The 25,128-nt window shown below is 40.4% G+C and overlaps 1 protein-coding gene across 4 annotated transcripts in view; it reads right to left on the bottom strand.

Moving 5' to 3' along the window:
• MPPED1 (metallophosphoesterase domain containing 1) overlaps window positions 1-23,484 on the bottom strand; it is a 60,963-nt gene extending 37,479 nt beyond the window's left edge. Inside the window, exons 1-4 of one of the 4 annotated variants that reach the window (XM_042890118.1) lie at window positions 13,213-13,228; window positions 10,445-10,559; window positions 8,895-9,157; window positions 3,664-3,845 (exon numbers count right to left, since the gene is read on the bottom strand). In XM_042890118.1, coding sequence (XP_042746052.1) covers window positions 3,664-3,845; window positions 8,895-9,046 — 334 coding nt within the window. In that variant the 5' untranslated portion in view covers window positions 9,047-9,157; window positions 10,445-10,559; window positions 13,213-13,228. Of the gene's footprint in view, window positions 1-3,663; window positions 3,846-8,894; window positions 9,158-10,444; window positions 10,560-13,212; window positions 13,229-22,453; window positions 22,628-22,901; window positions 23,161-23,400 lie in introns of those variants that run through there. The other 3 variants (XM_042890117.1, XM_042890119.1, XM_042890121.1) reach the window with 3 other exon arrangements.
• Between the last annotated feature and the right edge of the window lie 1,644 nt (window positions 23,485-25,128).

The following is a 25,128-nucleotide window of genomic DNA, read 5'->3' as shown; positions in this document are numbered from 1 at the left end:
GAAACTAGTCAATGGTAAGTTCAAAATATGCAAAGTTCTTCACACAGTCACATACTATATATGTCTATTAAATACACTATATGTGTATTTAATGGTGTGGTCCAGGAAGTCCTTGGACTGCCTATCAGAGAAAGCTGGGAAAATATGCATGCTCAGCTATCACCAGCCTTTTTTCTCTCCCTCGGAGCTCAGCATCAACCTATTACTGGTAAAACCTCAAACCCCTTCCTGAGAAAAATGGAGGAGTCTTCAGAAAACAAAACCAGGGAAAGTAAACAACTGATCACCAAAAAGAACTGAAATGAAATGCAGAAAAGGGCTACAGGAGTGAGAGGATTGAAAGTTTAAAGTAGGAGACTGAGGGGCAGACAAAGGCAGTGATGGGCTGCAGAGATATATCATCTGGCCTTCCTGTGTACCCACATACAGTTAGCCTAAAAAAGAAAGAACATATTTTAGGGTATGACTCAGCAGCCCAATGTGCCTCTATCAGCATAACACTTGAGCATGTGCTTGATAGAAGCATAAGCTCCACGGAAGTTAATGATGTTAATGTAAAATATATTTTGCATCAAAAAGGCACAGAAATTTTATGTAGAGAAGAAAGATAAAATCTGAACTTGCTTAAGGGCCTCCTGATAAGATGAAACAGGCTGACAGACCAGAGTGGCAGAGACCCAAGGGGGTGTGACAGAACTGAATGCCATAAGGGAGGAATAAATGCTCACATAACAGCAGAAGTAGGGTGTGTACCTACTGCCTGGAGGAAGCAGAGGGAAGGCATAACAAACAAATATTCTACTCTTTATTTTGAGGCATTAATAAATAGGTTATGATCTACTGATTGCAGAAGACACGTTACTGAAACAAAACAAAATAACCAAATGGGAAAGCCAGTCCTCTGGTATGGGAAGAAGCAACAAACAAGGAAATTTGGTGGTGACAGTTAAGAATGAGGCTGTAAGCAAAAGTCCTGGTCAATGCATCAATTGTTTTCTCAAGACACCAGTGAAATGTTCAGACAAGGAAGAAGGATAAGGCTGGGCAGGCTGTGGGCATTATAGTTGCAAAACGATCTAGAAAAATCTAAACTGTCACAGACTAGAACCTTTCCCAACAACACGGGCTACCAGCAAAAAGTCTGGAAAAATCTTCCTTTCAAAGAGAAGGCTTTTAACCATTTTATCATTTACTACAGATTTTGTAAACATTCAGTGCATTATTAATTCATAAGTTGTTCATTTAAAACAAAATAACCTTTCAAAATAAAAGCTAATGCTTTCATTTTGAAATCAAATTGAGCATAATTATTAAAATTTACACCTTTTAACTGAAACAAAGCCTTTAATGCTAGTCAAATGAAACCTGCATACCAACTCCAAGCTATTATTCTACTGGATATTTTAGAATTAATTCAAAAAATATATATTTTTTTCTGCAAATTGTCAATAAGCCTATATATATATATATATATATATATATATATGTATGTATGTATGTATGGTTTTTTACTTGTTAAATATGCATGTCCCTGTCATGGTTTTGTGGTTTCTCGTTTTCAGTATTCTACATCATAACATCATGTAGTGCACTGGGAGTTAAAGTGTTAATGCTCCAATTCCAGGTACCAGTCCCTGTATGTTGCAGAAGTCATGGGATCTGGCCCGTCCTGGCTGGGCGGTCTCTTACTGCCTTGCAGTGGGTGCTTTCCAACCATATCAAGCTTTTCAGGTTCAACTTGGTCTCAGGAACTCTCTTATTTTATTTGATTTGTTTGACTCAATTTCAATTTGATTGTATTAAATTGTGTTATCTTGCATTCCGATATCATAGTTAGTAAAATAAGCTTTCCTCCATAGATCGTTGCCACTGTTTTTTTCCTTCCTCGAGCCCAGCTCCCATCTCCTATCCTTTTCCCTTTTCCTTCCCATCTTGTGGAGGCGGAGGGGGGCCCAAGGGCCTATTGCCTCCCTGTCACGGGCATAGATTGATCTAGTTAATTCCGTGACAGTCCCAGAGAGGCTCTGGCAACAGTACACCTCAAAATGCAAAGACCACCTTTTCCCAAACCATACACTACCATGAAATCAGACTTTGGAAAAGTCAGATAATTAGGCCTTCTTTTGGAACAAAAATGATGAAGGGACCATCACAGAAATGCCTTGGGAAATTTCCCAACTAAACTGAGAGGATTTTAGCTTAAGGACTTCTTCAGAACACTGTACAGCTATGACCAGCAGAGAGGCAGATGGAGAACTAAGGACACAAAAACTGTGCAGCAAGCAATGTGTGTAGCCCTGTCTTTGCTCACTAGTGATGTCCCAAGGCATTTTTTTTCCACACTAGCAGACAAATAAAATAAGTATTATTTAGAATAGTTAACCATATGGTAGGCATCATCTTCATATGCTGTTTTCAGTGCATTGTTACACTATACGATAGAGATCTACAAAATAAGATTCAAATTTGCTTTTGGTTGCACAACAGACCATTTGGGGACCGAGAAGAGCAGAGGGCACCATAGCAGAGTATGAGACTTCCACAGGCTGCTCCTAACTGAGTGACCACAGAACAATGCAATTTCTTCATGCTGGGCATGTCATGCGGTTTCCAAGCTGAAATAAATGTTTATCGGCCTTAATTGATGATTTTTTTGCTGGTAAATATTTGTTGAAATTGTGTAGCCCTGACTTTTTTATATCCGTTTTCAGCCTATGTGTGTTTGTCAGCTTTGTGCATTCTTTGTGAGGAACGCTGTAGCATGCAGGAAAAAAAAAAAAAAGGACAGTGCACAAAAGATAAACTAGAGGGAAGATAATCAGTCTAAAAACCAAAACCCATTAAACTCTGTCTTTCCACTTCCCAAGTCCTCTGACCCTTTTTTTGGATAATGAAGTATCAGAAGCAAGAATTTGTTTTTATTCTAAATTAAGGTATCTACGCTGCAGCCTAAACAATACCGATTGGGTTTTTTGTCTGGATACAGTGAAATGCTTTCCAGTTTTCACTGACATTTTTTTTTTTAGAATATACAGAACACTGCAGAAGCGCATGTAAATCACCACTCTCTTGCCCAGTGGAACAGAATTTCAGTTACAATGCCAACAGTTGCCTACAGAAGGCATCTACATCTGGTCTGCTACATCCAAGACAGCAACCACGGGCACACGTTTTGCTTTATTTGGAATTCATTGCTGTGGTGCAGCTGAGCCCCAGATAAAAAAACTATAAGCCTCCAGGGTTAAACAGACAAATGTTTTCAGTCACAACAACTTTTTTTTTTTTTTTTGCAGGGAAGCAAAGCCATAACAATGTATGTAGGAGGTTTTATGTAAATCGTTAAAGGCCTACTGACTGAAATTGTTGCTAACACCACGAAGTTGCTTAATGTACACTTGAGAGTGTGAAGGCAGAACAGATGAATAGTCTCTCAAATCTTATTTGCTCCGTTGGAAAAATGCAAAAAAAAAAATGCAAAAAAAAAAACTTGTAAAAAAAAAAAAGAAAAAGAAATATCTGATTCTTGCTCATTGCCATTCAAATTTAAGACAAATTAATATTCATCATTCCTGACTGCGTGGTGGTTTTTACTGGGAGGCAGAAGGGGCAGATACATTCAGTAAACAAATTTACTTTCAAATGCACACAGATTTCAATACCTACCTAGCCACTCGTTGAATTTTTTTACTTCACTAGGAAGTCCCAGCTCAGTGAAATCACCAGCATGTATTAACACATCTCCATATGGCATTTGGATGGGATCAGTTCTCGAGTGAGTATCAGAAATGCAGACAAATCGAGTATACCCTGGAGGTTTGGGAGCATCATGGGGCACCGGATCAACCCTGCAGGAAATGCATCACAACAAGGTTATAAAGTACTTATGAACTTCCAGCGTCTACTTTGTAATTCTAATACTAATTTTTACCTTTACAAAAGATTACACAGTCTTATAGATCTGTCTGATGGAAGGGATTTATTAAAACAAATCTAACGCTAATGGGAGGTGTAAAAGTTCTTGATGTTCGCATCACAACATTCTCAGTATTTGTTGGATTAATTTAAAGAGATTAAGCAAGAGAGACTGAACTGTGGCAGCAACTCTAAAACAAATACTTACAAATAAATCAAAGGCATCGAGAGATTCAAAGGAATGGTGCTATTCTGTTTCACTGTTTAAATATGATTACATGGTACACGGGAAAAAGATTCATTTCAGATACATAAATACATTTTAAATGCGTTTTTTTAATTATAACTTTTTTTTTCTGCAAGTTATATAATTCCAGCAAATTTAATTAACACATTTTGGAGATATGTTTCAGTCTGTTAATGCAAAGCAAGATAAGAATCCTCCCGACAACAGCTGTAAATGTATGTTCAAGTCTGACTATTGTCAGGATAAATGTGGTAACTTTCTGGGCTTAATTATACTAAAAGAAATCAGATGCTGTGAGGGGTGAGTATGCATTGTTCAGAACCCAATCTCACTATTTGGAACTGAGAAAAAGAAACAATCTGACCAAGTTTGGTGAGACTTACAACTTATGAATAGAAGAGGAAAGCAGAGAACACCTCTCTGCTATGGGAGGCATACTTATTTCCAGCTCATTCAGTCTTTTTACCCTCAAGCTATAGTTTGTTAGAACATACAAAAGCAAATGTATCGTATACAGCTATACCATATCTGCTATTCCAGTTTGGGAATTCTGGTGGAATAAAATCAAAAAGTCAGAGATGCAAGAGTTATATTTATGTCACCAGGAACCAGAAAGGCATACAGAAATATTCTGGATTATTTTACTTTTAAAACAGTTATCCTGAAAGGAAAATCAAAATTAGTTTTGTTCGCTATTGCCATATATAATATATTCCTTGCTGGTTGTGCTTCAATTCAGGATCTTACTGTTATATAAAGAAACACAGAAAAAAGTTAGAGATCTTTGTTACTAATGATACTGCCCCTGGGTTTACTGGGTAAATTTCCCAAAGACATATTATTACTTGAGAGACATAAGATAATCATTTCTAATCTTTTCCCTAAGTGAAAGAAGAATTCTATTAAATCTGGATGGATAAACTGAGATATTGTTGACAACTTCACATGATAAATGGATAAAATCTAAGACTTCATATATATCAAATACATGTAAAATATTCTATTTTTTGTAATTAAAAAATCCAGTTTGAATAAATTACATTGTATTCATCTTTCTTACATGTTTTAGGAAGAAGTGGAGTGGCTTTGTTTTGTTTTGAATCCAGCACAATAAGCATCAGCTACTTGTGAGGTGGTTTTGTTACTTTTTTTTTTTACTGGAATACTGGAGAAACCATTATGAGTACCTTTCAACTCTCCAAACTTCCCGTTTCTGAGCAGAAAATAATGAAATGTGAGTAAGGAGAAAAGCCAGCCACAATCAGATCCTACCCAATGAGCAGCTAGCATTATGCGCACGTCAGTGGTACATCTAAGCAACGCATAATAGAAACTGGAAAACTCAGCTGAAAAAGTGAAACATTTGGACCCCGAGACACAGAAGCTGCAAACATGATGTGCATGGCTGAGGGAGTATGTAGGCTGTGTGAGGGCCACAGATAAGAGTTAGATGGGGGTTAAGGAGTATGAGAGGTCACAACCTCAAACAGTTGCAGTTAGATGATTGCAACTAGGTATTAAAAATGCCTCTGTTTTTCCCAGGGATGAGAGCTGCCACAGAGGGAGCTCTATGGACTGTGAGGGGAGGTACCAAAAGATGGAGAATGGTGGGTTTTGGACTACTGAGTAAGGGCTGTCTTAAGGTGCAATCTGCATGAAGGGTACTGCATTTAGTTCACAGAGTTCCTCCTCAGGGGTAGCGTGTATTTCCCTGTATTAGAACCAAATGGAAAAACAAGGGATTTATCACAGCAAACCAAGTGTGCAATACATTTGCTGTTTCTTATAGTTTGGATAGGGAGGGGGGAGGTGTGACAGCATTTTCCTGGTTGCTGAGGTACACTTAACTTTCAGAGCCCGTGCAGTGGGTCAGATAATGTTCATGGAGAAAAGATACCAATACTACAAAAAAAAACCCCACAAATAAATGAGATGCACATTTTCATGTTGAAGTGATATGCACACACTGAGGCCATATATAGGTAAAAACATGTGTCAAATTTCAAAAATGCATCTAAGTTGTATTAGAAATGATTTCTGAAGGCTGGATCCCCATATTTTTGGGTAACACATTGCCACAGCAGCTGTCACACCAACACCCAATGCACTGCTTGCAGCACAAGCAGAGGAAGAAAGATCTGATTATTTTTGCCAAAATGCTATTTTTCTATAAAACAACGTGTAAACTTGCAAAGAAACTGAAAAGCAAAGTTAAAACCTCATAGAAAAAAAAAAAAAAAATCAACAGATAAGAACAGTGAGTTTTTAGACCAGACTTTAGAGGAGGTTCCCAAAAAACAGAATAAGGGAACTTCTTAGGAGTGACTGATGAACCTGAGAACACTGTCAGAATTTGCCACTCCTCTTGTCAGCAGCAATCCAGTCACCTCACAAACATGGGAATGACGGACTAAGATGGGGTTAGGAGAGTGCTGTCAGTATGCCAAAAAGTTAAGTAGAACTGCACCAAGGACCAAAGAAGAGCTCCAGAGCTGGACTGAGTAGATGAGTACCAGAAATAACTGCAGTACAAGTATTTTACCACAAGTTCAAATGTTAATGGATCTATCTGGAGAGTGTTTACGACTGGCTGCAACCTAGGTATTTTGACCTTTGTAAATATATTTTGTATATACCTGCCCCTTCTTTGTCACTGTTCTATTCACCGATTGGAAGCAAAAGCAATGCTGCTGGTAGTCAAAAACATTCTTTACGATTTCTGTACCAAGAAAAGAGCAGGTGGGATTGTGGTATACATTTTAATTTATTTAACCTATGTGCACAGGCTTCTTCAAGGGTGTTAATCATTTGTAAGAGAGTGCTAAATTCTCCTAAGGAACAATTTTCTAAGAATAGCTTATTTTCAACTATTTGCTTAGGTGCTGAACTTGTATCATGCAGATGATTTTCTCAGCTCTCTGGTACTATGATTTGTTCTTCACTTGTTAGAAATTCAAGCTGTGGATTGTTAAGTACCAAGTGGATACTTGTTTAGTCTGGAGAAGCGGAGGCTCAGGCGAGACCTTTTGGCTTCCTGTAACAACATGAAAGGAGATTGTGGCGACACGAGGGTCAGACTCTTCTCCTGCGTAACTCGTGATAGGACGAGAGGTCTCAAGTTGTACCATGGCAAGTTCAGGTTGGATTTTAGGAAAAATTTTTTCTCTGAAAGGATGGTCAGATGCTTTAACGGGCTGCCCAGGGAGGTGGTGAGTCACCATCCTTGGAGGTGTTCAAGAATTATTTAGATGTGGTTCTGAGGGACATGGTTTAGTGAGAAATACTGGTGGTAGGTGGACAGTTGGACTGGATGATCTTGGAGGTCTTTTCCAATCTTGGTGATTCTGTGATTCTAATAAATAACCCATTTTCAGCACAACAAAACACAGCTTTTAAATCTGGAGAACAAGTTCACAAGTGCCCAGGAACTTCCTGAATGTACATGAAGAATGGCAAAGCTTCAACAAATAAAGCAACCTGCATTTAGTATTTTCATTTATAAAAGTACTTCTGAACCCACACTTGTTTGTTTGTGCTTTTACTAACATTTGCCAACTCTATAAACAAAAGATGTTTCCCACTGCTGACACTCAACTCATTCTACTGTTTGCATTTCAATAGTACCTAAAAACCCCAACACAGATTACAAGCTAACACACTGCCCCCAAAAAGCAAGTGTTTGCTCATCACCCTGCTCTATGTCGGTCTCCAGATTATTTTTTTTTAACACAGTATCTATTTATGCCAAAAAATATACATAAGCATTCACTAAACAGACACACAGCATTCAACCACTCATAACTGCTGACATTTTCAACTGCAGAAATCGTGGTCTCTGTCTGGAAATTATAAATTCATATTAAATACCAAAAATGTGAATGAGGGGATAATTTATTCAGACTTCGTAAAAGAAAAAAAACTTTCCTTAAAAAAAAAAAAAAAGTGAACACCAGTCTTCTCATCTACAGATAAGGCTGCTTTTTCCTTTAATAAACACAATAAAATGGTGCAGACATTTTTATTCCCTATAAAAATATTTTACAGTAGAATTTTATACTTAATTTATTTGTAATAGCTTTACTGTTTTGCTCTTCCTTCTGGCTTTAAATTTTATGGCAGGTTTCATTTCGTAATTATAATTCTCCACTTTACATTACAAGTAAATCATTTAGAGCAGTTAATTTTACTGATGCTGTCATTATATAAGAAGTCAGAAACAAACACATTATTTTAATTACTCTTTAAGCACTTGGCATCTTCAGCACATTGGTATGAAAGTAAGTTGTCGGATGGATGCCCACACCATTTTACTTATTGATGTCATTTTTTCCTTCTATGTCTGCAATATAACTAACCAAACAATATCTGTTGTACAGATATGAGCTTGGTATTTCAACAGCTATTTCCATCAATAGGCAAGCGCACAATGCAAACAACTATTAAGATTGCAGAAAGTATCAGCCTTGTAGAATTTCTTGTTTTATTACCATGGCTTGATGTTTATTTATTTTTTTAATATTATTATGTATTAAAGTTATGCTGGTGGAGTGATCTTTCTATCAAAGTACTTATACTTCCCAAACAGACTGACTTTGTATCATTATAGTAATTATTAGAAAGGCAGCAAAACAGTTTTCTTTGCATTCTTTTTGACTGGTCCATCAAATACCACATTGACAAGGCAATAACAATTCAGAAGGCTGTGCTAAAGCAATAACAAAACTATAATACTTACATTTGCACATGTGGGGGCTGAAAACGTCCCTGGTTAATGTTGTAGAACGTGAAAGCCTGTGTGGGGTTGGAGCTGTACTCATCCACTTCAATTATGAGTCTACTGTGCTGATGCCTTCTAGCTGCCATAATGTGTGACTGGGCGAAAGCCATGCTTGCACTGGGTAGCTCTGCTTTCTCAGGCGATCATATCTGCTATCTTCCTACATCGACGGGAGAAGACCATGACATCTTATCCAATCAGCACACCTCTCTTTGGAAAACCTAAAAGTAGATGGAAGAGATGGAGCATAACTATTTGACAGTTAATCTGTTTTAAGATTTGCTTTATTATGAGATGAAAATCAAGGAGGGAGTAAGGAGGAAGAGGCAGAGCTCAAAGAATTCATTACAAACCCTTCCAATTCAGCAATCTGATGAACATACTTCAGTTGAGGGCGGAAAGTGGGTGGGGGAAGTAAGCTTGCAACAGAATACAGGAGACAACTTGCTCAAATATTTCAGACATTTAATACAGATCTAAAACAGAATGGTGCGTCAAATATTAATGTCTCATCAACACATCTACTTTTTTTTTTTCCTGATTGAACTGTTGAACGCTTATATCCCATCTTCCTCCAAGAAAACCCCAAACCTAAAACTGAATACACATCCGTGAGTGACTACAATGAGATCTAATTAAAAAGAATGAGATCTACCAATTCTTAAGAATTGGTCTATGCCATTTAATAATGGGATGCAACACAAATGGTTGTTCTTCAAATCCCAAGGAATAAAACAAACTCAACCTTCCACACACGTGATCCTGGCTCTGCAGACCCTGGAGGACCTCCTGATATATATATGACAACCTCCCCATTTCAAACACATTCTCTTCTTAGCACTAGCCCCAAAATCTGGATTCAATGGGGAAAAAAAAAAAAAAAAAAAAAGTGATTTGAAGGCTAACACACAGGTAAATGTTATTAAATATCAAAAAGTAAAATCCATAGAGGTTTTATGTTTGGGAATAAATGTTCTCTGAAGGTTACATATGTCTATAACAACAGCACTGAAAATGGGGTAGAGGAACTGCAAAGTGAAACCAAATGGAATGTAAAGAGTATCCCCTAGAAACAGCAGAAAGCAATTAAATTGTGAATTTTACTTTTATTTCTCAGTTTTAATAAAAAATGGATTATAAGGAATACAGGTGGGTATTTTTGCCGCATAATGTTGTGTCTTTTTTAAAAGTTGTCTGCCTTAAATATTTACTTTAATGCAAGCAAGGGCTTTTTTCCTCTAGCAAATATAAGTAATCTGCTTCGGAAGCTGTATTTCAAGAAAAGCTATGGTAGAATGCAGCCATCCGTCTGATATGAGCAGTTTCTGAAAAGCAGAACTACAGGTTTTTTATGTGACCTTGCTGATATGAATTACTTCCATTCTGATGGGACCATTGCCAAGTGATGGATGAGGAAGGCCTTCATAGTCACTCAAAGTTTTAAAGCTATTTATAGGTACTTAGGTCTAATTCAGTTCTAGTGGGAAGTATCCAAAGTACCAAAGTACCTTCACCGAAGTATCTTCAAAAACCCGGGCTTCAGTCCTTCTATCTATTGGAGATGTTAAGTGCTCCAAGAAGTGGTGGTGTATTTTTGTTTTGGGAAACTCTGTCCTTAGAAAACTGGAATGAGAGATTCAGCTCGTTTTTGTTACTTGCTGAATGGCTACAAAATGATGACAACTTGCTGTCGCTAACAACCTGCAGGAAAGCTGTCAGAGAATAAAAAAGCAGCTGCCCCTCCTCCACCTCCCCCCCCCCCCCCCCCCAGAAGTGAGTGGGGTAAAGAAATGATAGAATAACAGCAAAGAAAAATTTGGATTTAAACACTCTCAGATGCTCTGTGCAGGCTAGACGAACAAGCAGCAGCACAATGGAATGTGCCAGAGCAGGGGGAGGGAAGGGAGGCACGATTCTTGTAAGAATAATCAAGTACAAATTGCAGCGCTTAGGAAATAAGAAATTATGATGGCAGATGTGAAGAATCCTCCCTGAGGAGCTTCCTGTAACAAATGAAGCATTTGTAAAGAAGTTTGAATGGGCACGGTCAGGCATTTTATAGGGGGTAAACTGCTCCTAGTGAACCTACTTGTGTTTGAGAGAAAACATTAGGACTGGAGACTTCTAGAAATATTCTCCAGTATGATTAATAATATATGAGCCCACAGCTCCATGTGAGGATTTCAGATTACCTTAAAAAACACCCTGTGTTTTATAATTCAAGGCTCACGCCCACCTTAGACATAGCTGAACTGAAGCTGCAAAGGCATTAAGGCACTGCCCGATGGGACCTAGAATCTCCCATTGGCCTTAGGAAACTCTCAGTGCCCAAAGCAGCTGAGACATGTTTTTGTTACCCTTCTGTTTAGTCCTGTCTTCTACGATTGCTCTCAAGTGATACATCAAAGGAAAGGAGAAGCAGATGGATTCTGGCACCCCAATGTCAACTCTTAAGCTCTGCTTTCTCTTTCCAAGTGAAGGGAAATCAGTGCTTATCAACACCAACTAATTCAAAATAACGTTTTTTTCCACTTTGTTTGCAAACAAAAACTAAGCACGGCAAGCGCACCACCAATACACCACTTAGTGCTGAAGAGTTCCTTTAAGCAGGGAATCAATCCTTGCACATGGGAGAGCATGTGAATCACACCATTAGGCAAGCCTGTGAGGATGCTAGCCACAGACATTCAGCAAGAAGTTCACCACATGAACATGTAGGAAATTGGAAGGCAGCATGTCTCACTTAAGGGGAAAAGAAAAAAGAAAGAGAGAGACCACAGCATTGCTAAGTCTTCTGCCCAACGACAGTCACCCAGTGTCAACTCTGGACACATAAAAAGCATCCAAGACAAGGGGCGTGGGGAGAAAAAAAGAGACAGATACTGCAATAAAAATAAGATAACTAGCAATTGCATGAATAGCTTATGCTAAACAAAAATCAAATACTGTAACACGCATAATCAGTAAGCATAATTCAATAGCAAGCTTCATTCAAGCTCATTTCAGAAACATACACAGATGTCTTTGAACCTTACCTTTCAGTCTAGGGCTGCTTTCCTGCATAAGTGGTTGGCTGACTACGAACATTCTTGGTGTTCAACAGAACAAGCTGTCTTTTTCTAGCTTGACTGATAACTAGACTTACATCCATTACACCCCTCTTGCTGTTTCCATTTCCAATGGTCCCCACAATCATAACTTTCTCTTCTTTTAATATTCTGAAATTTCTTTCTTGCCTAGACCAGAGTATGAAATGTAGCGGGGAAATAATTATCTGCATCTCTAGTATGCAAGATTTAAAATTTATATGCCCAGCATTACCAACACAAAGCACTAAGACTCAAATCCCCACAGCAACAACGTGCTAACCATCCTCTTCCCCCAGACTTATGGAGCTGCGGGATGTCTGCCAGAGAAAAACAGGGAAATGTAAAAAGGACTGCAAGAACATGAATACTAAAATAAATATCACAAACCTGGCTGTTAGAATCACAGACTGAGAAAAAGCTATTAAACCAGCTACGCCATTTCCTTACTGATGTCAGGAATGTTCTCCATGCATTATCTTTCAGGTGCTTCCTTAAATGCGTGCTCAGAGGTTCAGAAGCCTGATCCAAAGCCCGCTGTATACAACGGACACTGCTAGACCGCCTTCAGCAGGCTTTGCATAAGGCTATAAACTATATGGGTCACCATCTATTCTGAGGAATTACTGGACCAGGCAGGTGCTTCAATTCAGACATATATTTAAGTCATTTGCAGAATTAAGTTCTCAAAAACAAAAAAACAAAAACAAACAAAAAAACGCATTAAGATTTTCTTACTTTTTCAGCCTGGAAATTTCTAGTAGAGCCAGCTTATTTGTTTTTACATCAATTCTCCGGCCTTTCTATCCATCCCTTTTCCTTCCCTTCCCTTCCCTTTCCACTCCAGGGTAGTATTTTATTTTAATCTCACTTCTTCACTCCCGGATTCTGTTTCATTCTATGTTCATCCTCCAGCTCATTCTCTTGTCCGTTGTCTCTCATCAGATCTTATTCCATCATCTCTATTGCTACCATCTACTCTTTGTCTCAAGCCTACAAACAATACCAAGACTTCTTGACAATTATTCCAGAAATAGGATATAAGAATCCAGACTTAAGAACAACACAGCTCAAGCAGATGTCACTGAAACAATAATTAGAAATCAAGATAAAATACTGATGGTGATGATGACATTGATGATAAAAACGAAGAAGCTACAAATTAAGAAATAAAACTCTGATGGAGTTACCTGTTGAGCACAGAACTTTGCCAGGATACAAAAAATATGGTGATCAAAAGGCTTAACATGGCTGGAGCACATCACAGCAACAAAGTTGAAGAGGGAAGCTGCCAGATTTTGCATCAGCAACAGTGAGATACCATGAAGTAAGAAGAGAAGCTTGTACTAGGTCAGTGGCAGAGGCAGCTAAAGAAAACACATTTTGTTCAGAGTATGACGAGCTGGGATTTGGGGACGCAATGAAGAAATAAAATGCAGTAATAAAAAAAAGGCACCTTCATGCAGCTATAAAACATGAAAGCTATATTTTTTCAGGGAGAGCCAGTGAGACAACAGCAGTAAACCACCTTAACGAAGCACATGAGAGCTTGTGATAGACCACATAGTCACACACGTGCTTCTTGTGCAAATCACAGAATTGTAGAATGGTCTGAGGTGAGAAGTACCTTAAAGACCATCTAGTCCAACTCCCTGTCACGGGAACACTTTCCAATAGAAACTGAATACTGGTAATTTTGGAAACTGATAAGCAGAAACCCCTCCTAGAGCTTTACTCAGAGTTCAGGCTGCCCCCTATACTGAGGGTAGACTGTTCTTCACAGGCTGTCAGGTCATCCTCTACACAAAGAGAAGCAAGCTCTTTATTTTTAAAAAATGGGGGGAGGGAAAGTGCCACAGAGTATTCAACAGCAGTGGTACCAATTGTCATAGTAACATTCTTAAAACCCCCAGTGGCTTTGTGATAACAAACTACTGATGTTTATTTCTTGGTTTAAATCCCTCCTCCCCCCAACACAAACAGATTATTATAGACTGTCCAGTAATAAGTGAACATAATGGATCCAGTAAAGTGATTACTATGAGAAGTAGGGTGAAAACTATTCTTTTTCCTGTTGAAAATATCCATTTCACATAGTCCATACTAATCGATGGAATTGGGCTGCTATTTCCAGTTCTATCATCAGAAAATGAACGCTGAAACAATCCTAAAAAGACATTATTCTGTGGGAAAGGATGAGCCAAGCAAATCACTCTGCAGATAAAAGCTTTTCCAAAGTGATACATTCTCCTCTTCCTTCTCTTCATTTTCTGAAATGAAATGCAAGTCCTGGCAAACAAAAACCGCCGAGTCTTCCCTTAAGAGACCAAGCAAATTCACTTGACAAATGAGGAATCTGAATGCTCTTAACACAATTGTGGACTTTGAAGTGAAGGCAGCATCATCATAGAGACACTCGTAGGTTCTATGGTCATGTCACTTCTACTGATGGGATTATTAGGCCCTCTAAATGAGTACAATTTTTTGTACCAATTGCATTTAAAAAGTCAACAAGTGAAAGTGCAATGTTTTAAAGTGAAATATGCACCTACAAGCCTCCTTTCCCCAAGGCAACTGCTTTACATATACGTAACTTGTAACAATGAGTATGAAACAAAATTTTAAAAACCAACAAATTCCTCAAGGATATCCGAATTGTCATTTTATAACGTGTGATGTCATTTACGGTGCCTTAACCCTTACCAAATTCCCAGAGTTCTATGTTATGAATACAGGGAGCTAGAAATCCTGCTTGGAAAGCTAGCCCTGCTAGCGTCCAGAAGCAGGACAGCATTTGAGAATTGTTAGTTTTCCTAAACGTCAGTTTAGCTCTGGTGCAACGTGCCAAGGCGACAGCCCTCAAGCCTCCAGACCTCGATCCACGGCACACGCAGGGGCCTGGCACAAGCACCAGGCCTGGCACGAGGCCCCGGGCTGCCTTTGTGCCTCAGATCTGCTCAGTAGAGACCACGACCAAAGAGTAGCACCACATCAAAGTCACATGTTTCAAGAAATCCCTGCTGTTAAGCAGCAAATAGATGTGTACATTAGAATGAGTTCTGTAGAGCAGGTTTATCACCAGAATAAAAGTGGAACGAGCACACCAGTTAATTCTGTGAGGGCCCGGAGGCGGCAAAATACATTGCTTCGTCTGCTTCTCAGGGCACAACATGTAGGGATACTGATTGATGTTTGGGCTTGTTGTCTAAAGGTCCAGAATCTGAATAAAACCTTTAAAATGCCTCTCTGCTATGGCTCACCTGTTAACTAGAGCACATATGCTCTGCTACGCTCTGGTCATCATTTTTAGAAACTTTTTCTTATGTTCTGTCTTCAATGGATAGACATCCTAAGCATCCTACCTTCCAGTTTCAGCTCTCTTCAGAAGATGTGTGAAGAAGCTAAATCATCTCCGTAATTTATTAAGGGGACCATCTTAAAGAACACATCTGAGATGGTCTTCTGCACTAGCGAACCTAAATTTGCTAACAGTTATCAAATAATACTCATTTCCGTGACTGTATCTTTTCACCAGATGTCAGAGTTACTCCCAGATAAATAACCAGAAAAAGCAGACATAATTCTCAATTACCTGTATGCCTCAAAATCCTACCAACTTCAATGAGAAGAAACGCATGATCTATCAAATCTTGTATTTCATCTATCAAGGAATGCTTTGGTGTCTCTTCCTTTATACCATCTATTTCTTAACTGCAAATCTGCAAGTCACAGAGCAACCTGTTTCGTAATGTGAAAAGATTCGTTTACTTATATGAGACTTTTTATTTCTCTGTAATTATAATTGCCTTAACATGCATTAGGAAAAAATAAAAACAAATCCTCCAAGTTATCCCTCACCATGCAAAACTACATTGTTCCTCTTCTTTGCTGATTACAATGACCTGTCAAACACAGCATGACAACATTCGTCACTGAAATGAACTTTTACTCCAAATTAGTTTTCTTCCATTGCTCTCAAGCACAAGTATTACACACATTTCTCTCATTACTTCATAAATAAAAAACACTATTTGCTAGTACTTGTTAGCTTTAACTGTCATGCAAATATTTTATAGAGAAAGCAAGTAGGAAATTAGATAATTTGTCTTTTGGAAATACGCCCTTACGTTCACTTCTTTGGAGTTTCCTCAGAAGAAATACTGTATCTACTCTGTGTCCAAGTTCTGACCTGGCATCCACAAAAAGAGACGGATGGATTCAGAAAACACCAAAATTAGACATTTGCCTATGAAATGTAACTGTGTTGATTTAAAACAATTATCACTTTAAAACCTTCTTAGCTTGTCTTATTTTGAATGATGATTGTATGATTTGAAATTACATGTGCTAATTTACTTACCAAGCTTAACAAAATCACAATGACTGAATGTTCTATTTATGAAAATTTTATTTTATTTGGGATTATCGGGAGTATCATTTTCTGAACCAAGTTCTCATCTATACAAATAACAGTTAATTTATTCAATTAAATTTTAAAAATATCACTAATAATATGCGTTTGTCTTTTTCTTAAGCGTTGACTTTACAATACACCAAATGCATTTTAAACACTGCAACACTCTAAGATCAACAAACAGGCTAAACATTTGCCAAGGCTAAATGTTTTAGAGTAACCCTACATACAGTCTTGCCTGAACATATTAAACATCATATTTGAATAAAATATTTACATGAATTCATTTCTCTTAAGGAAAAATCTTTTCCCTGAAAAATATACTGCTTTGCTCAATGTTGCTCTATTTATCCCAAAATATCTGCCAACATAGCTTATCTATTTAAGTAATTACCGCTAAGGAAGGAAATTTTAAATAAATATATCTAAAAGCCACAAAACTCATTCTTCACTCTAAAAAATTAGCTCTCATCCCTGGTAGTATTTCAAAATCTGCTATGCTACTGAAGATCCCAAGCTCATACAAGAAAACTTACAAGTCCCAAAATGACAGTACTCATCTTAATTTAAAAAAAAAAAAAAGCAAAAAAAAAGCAAAAATAAAGCTAAAATACAGGATATCTGGAAACATTACCAAAAATAGACATTTCAATAGGAGTAAACTAAGATTGCGGTGCTTTGATTCCACATTTCAGTCTGCAATTTGGGCATGTCATCTGACGAAGCTCTCGAATCTCTTAAAATATTTGCTTAGAAAATGAATATATAAGTACTGAAATATATTTAAGAAGACAGAGTTTGGTTTAAATCTGCAACTGACGATCTTTGTTCTTTACCTTTTTGTGAGAACTGCCTAACATTAATTTCTTAGCCTTTATCTGGACAAGCATCACCAGGTCAAATTCAAGTTACCTATGCCACAGAATTTATCCAAACTAATTTCCATGGAAATAGCATATAAATGCACAGAATTTAGCTGATTGGGTCATTCACACCTGAGGGCAGAATAAATCCAAATGATGTAGCTTGCTTGCTCCGATGCCAGTATTTTATCAGAATATAACAAAGCCTAATACTAAATGCCTAGCAGTCAGTTCAAGCCACTCTAAAGCAAGCACTCAAAAATAGCGTCCTCCACCAGCAGGATTAGCCCATGGGCCAGCAGTGCACAGTGCTGGTACTAGGGTGGCTGAGGACCGAAGTAGCAGACAGCAAAACAGGCAGCAATTCCCACATTGTGAGGGCAGCCAGAGACAGAGTTGCTGCTTCACACAAAGGCATGTTGATGCCAGCAGGACAGCTCACAGAGTCTTCCCTTTTTGTCCAGCAGCATTGATCAGATTTGGATGAATTTCTGTTGCTGACATTTCCCTCTGATTTCAGGAAAAAAACTAACACTAAACAGTCTTGAAAGTTTGCTGATCTCTATGTCAATATGCAAGAATGGGAAAATAAGAGTCTAATACCTGTAGCTGAAGATGAATGAAATGCCAAAGTACAAGCGTGCAAACATGTGTAAATCAGAATATACAACAGCTCACATGTAAATATACCTTCAGTGATACTACCTTAAGGATAATCTTATTAAAAGGAATCAAGAAATCTTTTTAACAGCTTTATATATTATATATATATATATGTATATTTGGACACAAAACTTTGAAAATTAAGTACATTGTCCTATTATTTTAATTGTTTATACGTTTCAATCTTTCAGCTTTATTTATTCAGTTGAAATCCTTCATGACATCTGATTATTATCTGATGATTGTCTGACCGTCCAGGAAGGGAGTCAGTGGGTTTGCCCTGTTTGTTTTTCCAAGTACCCTCCCCAGGACTGATAGAAAAAAAATAACACAGAAGTTGGACCATTCACTCCTTGTACACGAGGTCACACCCACATAGAGCCCCCCCTCCAAGCTCCATGGGAAACTGAGACAAAGATAACTAAATCTCTTCCTTTAAGGAAAGAGGATAGATAACACAGAAGCCCCAGGTACACAGCTCTGAGGCGGAGTGTTGGAGATCAGGAAGACCCAGTCCTACAGTGCCTTCTTCCACAACAGGATGCTGCAAATCAATGCTCTCCCTAAAACTGAAGAGGCTATTTGTGAGAGAAACAAAAATCAGGAGAAAACCTACAGCAAGACAGCACATCCACAGCACTTCACTCCAATTGAGGTAACTCAGGTGGTAGCTTTTGCACTGCAAAGTGCTGGACCAGCTGCTGCTGAACTGTGGCTCTGAGCCATACACACACTGCATCACCTCATTTGCTGGCTGTTTAAAAAACTCTTTTGACAATTTTATTTGGACGGACTACAAATCCTCATTTGACCTAAAAGATGCTAAAACAAAGCCAGTGGTGAAAAGTAAAGGGAGATCAAAATGAAAAAAAATATTTAGGAGGAAAACATCAAAGCAGTGAAATTAAACTACTATACATTCCTGGATTTTCTTTTTCTTTCTACCTTTTATTTGATCAATCTGGTAAAGCCCGAACGTATTTTGCTGTTGTCAGATCTTCTACTAAGTATTCAGGTTTTACTATTTGGTTAACTACTGGCAGTAGCTGGGTCTTAATCCATCCTCCTCCCGCTCCAGCAGGCAAGGTATCTTGAACTTTTACCAAAACCAACTCACACTAGGGATTCAGTACATGTGCTGAGGGAAAAACTGAGATATATCTCAGAAGAGTGATACTGTGAAGATAAGCTTTGAGCAACATATTTTTGGTTTACCGCAAAACCAGAAGGAAGGCTGTCACACAAACAAGACATAGTTCCAGTATTATTATTTACTGCTACACGAGTGTCCACAAACCAATTGAAATCCAAGGAGAAACTACGTTAGTACTGTACAATCAAACAGCAGCAAAAAGCTTCTGCCCCAAAGAGACTACAGTCTACCAAAACTCAACAAAGGATGTGGGAAAAAAATGATACAGCAATGTAGAAAAAAATGATCAACGCAACGACAGAACATTACATTCCTTCCATTTATTTATGAAGACAATGAAAAAATAAGCAGGATTAGTATCACAAATTAAAAAAAAAAAAAGAAAAAGAAAAAGAAAAAAGGTATGATAAAGCCGGTGAGAAGAGGAAAAAAGAAAATTAAGTGCTATGTAGGATGCTTGAGCCAGAGAGAACACAAAGTAAAGCGACTGAGAGCTGGCAAAGAGGGATCTTGAGCAAAGCGACCAATTAAGATAAGGCAAAGAAAAAACAGTCATATAAATCAGTAACCATTGGTCTCCTTCGTACGCTGCTTCTACAGCTGCTCTGCTGGCTCCAGTCTTTGGCTGAATGGCAAGACCCTCACCTGCTGTAAGAGAAGCTGGAATACATGCATGGTACATAACCGAACTTGAAAAGTCAGGAGAGCATGCTGCATCAAAACAGCTTGCAAAAAAAGTCATATATGTTTAATACAGTAATCTTATTAGCAGAAATGTATAAACTAAAAAGACATAATCAGTAGGTGGCAAATACTTGCAACTGAAATGTACTGTATGTATTACAACTCTTAAAAAAGAAAATCTAAATAAGATGACCAATTAAATGACATTATGAACCCAATTTTACTCCCATGGTAAATACTGGTATTTTAAATAGTGAAACATTCTGTATTTAGGTTAGCATAACGAAGACCAAATCAGCTACAACTGCAAGTTACTACATATACAGCATGATAGTTATTTGTTTATCCTAATATAATTCCCACTGCCACATCAAATCACAGCAAAACTGTCACACTTGTTGACAGTTTCAACAATGAGGTCAAGCAGTGAGCAGTCACAAGAGAATGAACTGCTTCACCCTCCGGAGATGGTCACTGCAGAAGCTGGTGAATAGTCATTACACTAAGAGCTCTGCTCCTTTTTGCAATGTATCTTACACTGGACTGTCATTCTGTAACCTTACCCAAGCATTGCATTCACATGTATTTTAGTTATAATAATATTAGCCTCTAAGGATGACCTTCTAAGAGGAAGTCACACAGTAACAGTCCAGTGTCCTTAAAGGACTCCCTTACATTAATAGCCTTGTTTTATATTTCAAAACAAACCTGGAAGATTCAGGATTGAAACAGGAACGTGTATTTAAGTTAGAAATGATTAGAGACCATATCACTTTTATACACTGCAGCACAGACCCAACTCACCCATGGACAACGTTCACAAAACCCAACCTGCTGTATATGCAAATGACAGTTTCCACCACTACCCTTGGTCTTCTCAGGAGACCTCAAACTGTACATTGTAACAGCCTAATACATCTTAATGTAACAGTACCATGCGGAAAGACTCTTCCCTCAGATTATTTTACATATCCTCCCTGAATCTGGCTGCTTGCAATTCTTTGAAATACAGTTTAACAGGAATCAGATGAACTGCAGGGAATTACCACTATGTGTATTAATCATTTGAGATGAAAACTGATTTCATGTACAAAAATACCGAAATCCTCAAATTTAAATACACGTTTTTATTCACTGATTGTTTCTTCTCGCAGATAGTATCTGCATCAATTAAGTGGTCAGCTGGTTCTAGGGAATTTGAGGTTCCTCATAATTCAGTGGCAAAACTCTAGCTGACATAAAAAACAGAAACCTCTCCATATAACACTGCATGCTCTACTACAGTAGAGAAAAGCCCATTCCTGTGTAAGTCTTCAGGTGAGAGGGACTGCATCTGAGGCAGCAAATCCAATCACATTCCTTTCCTAAGAGGACATAATATGCACTTTTTTTCTAATTCTTTACAATGAATTCTGTTAGGTAAATATGATCACAAACGGCACAATAATCATTAACCCAAGAAGCAGAAACATCAATGTCAGAATAGGCAATGTATTCCAAATCAGAACTCTGGTCCGCTTTACATTCCTGCTGACAGTTCCTGTAATGAGCACACAGCATTAAAGAAAAACCATGACCTGTTTAAACAAAGATCAGAGCACCAGCTTTATCTGTGCATTCTCTGGTTTTGTTTGTTGTTTGGTATCACAAACTAATACTACAGCATCCTACAATAACACTTTAACAAGTTTTCATGCAGGGCACGAAGGGTTTGCTCTAGTCTAACAGGAACAATTGTTTATCTTTAACACAGGTGCTTTTCTTCATGTGAATCTGTACAGGTATTCACAGCAGTTACAATGCTTTAAATTAGACTGAAGGAAAGCACAGAGAAGAGGCAGACTGGTGTACAAGCAAGAAATTTTAAAATTCTTCTGTCTCAAATAGCCTGAGACAACCAAGGAAACGAGAAAAGCAAAGCTGTAATTGTTTAAACACACCATTTAAATTCTGTGGCTAATGATTACAATCAATCAGTTCATTTACGTAACATACACAGGATAGCCATCGTATTTAATAATAATTTAAAAAATCATATGCAAAATAAAAAAATACATACCTACACTGCCAGCAAATTTACATCACGGCACAGTTTAACACGCGCAGGTCCAGCACACGTTACAGCCCTGTAATGACTACTGAACAGTCTTCTCAAAAGATGCACTCATTTTGGAAGCCAAATCCCAGCCATACACACTTTCTATGCAGTCCTGCATTTTAAATACCTACTGATACTCTCTTGAGAAACTGAGCTCACTTCACCAGGAGCTTATCATAAAGTTTAATAATCTTGCCCAGTTATCCAGAATAACTAAAGCTCCTTTGCTCTGTAGCCTAAATTACTTTCTAAATTCATTAGGCATTAACTGAAGTTGAAGTGGTTATCAATACTGGACGTTATCAGCAGATCTTTCAATTAAGGTATTATCAAGATATGTGTGGTGTACGCAGAAACCTTCAACTACTGATCATTTGCCAAAGAGAACTGAAACCTGCCCCCTCTCTGCACGTTTCTCATTCTTATCTCCTATGTTGGCCACGCACAAATATATGTATTTAAAAATGTATTTCATGCTGCTGGTTCAACGTGCAAACCGCAGAAACGCAGACATAAAGAAAACAGTGAAATACACCAAAATCAACGAACCCTTTACCTAACTCTCTTCAATCTTCTATTTTCTTCCTCGCTCCGCTGCTCGGAGCGTGCCGGGTACCAAGCAGCAGCCAGATGCACGACACGAAGATCAGCACGAATTCTGAGCAACTTACTGAACGCTCTCCTCCCGGAACAAAACTTTGGAGGTCACCAGATCCTTTCCTACCACCCCGCAAAGTTCTCCCGCTCCCACCGCCCCTTCCCCGGGCCGAGCTGCCGCACCCGCTGCTCCAGGGCTCCCTCTGGGCGGTCCGTGCCCTCGCACCTGCCCGTGGCCGACGGAGCCGCCCTCCCTCCGACCCGCGGCTCGCAGCCTCCGCGGGAACTCGCTAACAAAGTAACTTCCCGGCGGGAGCGCGGCCGCTTCCCCCCTCAGCCCCGCGGCCGGAGAGAGGCGGAGGCCGGGCGGGCAGCGCTCCGCTCGGCGGCTGACAGCCCGGATTTACCTTCGCGCAGCCCTTCCTCCGGCCCGGCGGAAGGCGAGCGGCGGCAGAGCGGCATGGAGGCAGGGCGCGGGGAGCCGCGGGGCGCTTCCCTCCACCTCTCGGCAGCCCCTGCTCCTCGGAAAGCCCTTCCCCCTGCCGGACCGCCTCACTCTCTCCGGCTTCGGGGCATACGTATCTATTTTTTAAGGAGCGCGGAGAAGCCGCAGGGAGGCTCGGCTGGGAGAGGCGAAGCCCTGACGCGCTCGGGGGTGGGCAGGCGGGGGGATCCAGATCCTGGCACGGCCGCGCACGCACACCCATCCCCCCTTCTCCGCGGTCCCCAGCCGGGGAAGGCAGCGCCGAGGCTAGAACCCCGCCGCCTCCAACCGACCCCGCAGCGGGGAGTGGGGCCCTTCGCGGTGCCCCCGCCCCAGCCGCGGGCAGACCCCGCCCGGGGCGGCCGCCGGGATCCCTCCCCGCTCCCACCCCTCGGGGCAGGGGCGCTCCCCAGAGCACTTACCCTGCCCGCCAGGGCTGCTCTGAAGCCGCAGGATTTTGCGCGAGTGCCCGTCTCGTTCTCCGGGAGCCCAGCCTCCCCTCCCCCTCGCCTCCCCTCCCCCGCCTCCCCCACCTCCTTTGGGGGGCCAGGAATCCCCCACCGCCGGCCCTCCCCTCCTCCCCACCCGCCCGGGGAGCCCCGCGCCGCCGGAGCGCCGAGCGGCCGCGGCCCGGCCCGTGGTCGGAGCTGCCCGGCTGGGCACGGGGCCCGCGGTACTCCATGGCCCCCGGCCCGCCCCCGCGCCTCTACGCCCTCCGCCCGAGGGGCACGCCGGAGCCCGCCCGCCCCGAGGCAGAGCTGTTGCAGCCCCTGGGGAGCGGGGGGGTTAGGCGGGAGCTCCGTGCGGGCTGCCCCCGCGTCCCTTCGTTGCGCGGGGGGAAGTTGATCGGGGGGTCCGCCTGCAGCCAGGCCGCGCCGCGCCGGCCGTGAGGCGGAGAGCGGGCGGCAGCGGGGGTCCGCGGCTGCCGGCCCTGGCCCGCTGCCCTCCTCCTCACGGCGGCCGGGGTTTCCCTACCGCCCCCCGCCTCGGGGTCGGGGAAGCCGCTCCCCGCCGCGGCCGAGAGCGGGGGGTTGGGAGGTGTTGGTGGGGCAGCGGGAACTTGGGGGTGTGAGGGGAAGGCCCTCTTCCTGCCTGCGCCCGGTGCGGCTCCCGGAGGCACCGAGCATGCACGGCTTGTGTGAGCTTTAAAATCAGGCCATGATCATCAAATCATAAATATATAATATTGCACTCCTATGATATTATGAGTAGAGAGTAGGAGAGTTAAACGCATACATCGAGGAGAGGCAAATTACATGTAAAGGGCTTTGCTGCACAGTCGTCAAGTGATTCTGAAATGAAATATTTTAAAATCCCTCCAAGAATAAATTTAATTCCTGCACGCCTGCTCCTGTCTCACCTAGCAGGGGAGGAAGCGTGCTGGATGGCCAGCAACAATTAGTGAGCTATGTCTGCTTTTAGCACACACGGTGACTTTATCACTAATAGAACAGTCCCTGAAAAAATGGTGTGCTGGAAAACATCCATTCCTTAAAAGAGAACTGGGATTGGGCAGTTGTTTTGTGTAAGAATGAAACAGACAGCGTTTGAGGGTTTTTTTCTGAAAGAAGAAGAAAAAAAAAAAAAAGACCAGCTCAATAGTGAAACTATTTCCAAAGCAGAGGCCAAACTGGAGCACAAGGCTCTCACAGGGGGCGAGTACCTCCGCTACCCACTGAGCCATTATCTGTGGGTGGAGAGGAGGCCAGGCTGTATCAGAAAGCAAATAAATGGACCTGAGAACCCTCCCTCACTATTTCTGTTAGTGGCAAAACATATTTATCTTGAAATTTTACATTTTTGCATGTCAGCGTTTTTACAACAATATAAATGTGCTTGAAAATTTTTTGATCAGCCTAATGGTTAGGGCCTATTAGAAGCTGCAGAACGTATTCACAATAAATGCACTTATTCAGATGCATGAATACAAGCTTAGAAAAGTAATTATAGGCACCCATTTTTGGAAATCTAGAGGCTGGGTAAGATCCCCATGAGAAATACGAGTAATAAATTTCTTCAGAAAAAGAAAGAAAGAAAGAGAGAGAGAAAGAGAGAGAGAAAGAAAGAAATGTGCTTGCTAAGTAATGCTCTTTTTTTATTTTTGTCTTTAATATTGACATTGTTGATAAAATGTTCCAGATACGGTAGAG

This window comes from Lagopus leucura, unplaced genomic scaffold, assembly GCF_019238085.1.
Source record: "Lagopus leucura isolate 7727_CA_CO unplaced genomic scaffold, USGS_WTPT01 Super-Scaffold_100159, whole genome shotgun sequence".
In the NCBI taxonomy this organism is placed as follows: domain Eukaryota; kingdom Metazoa; phylum Chordata; class Aves; order Galliformes; family Phasianidae; genus Lagopus; species Lagopus leucura.
This window is presented reverse-complemented; position numbering and strand designations above follow the sequence as displayed.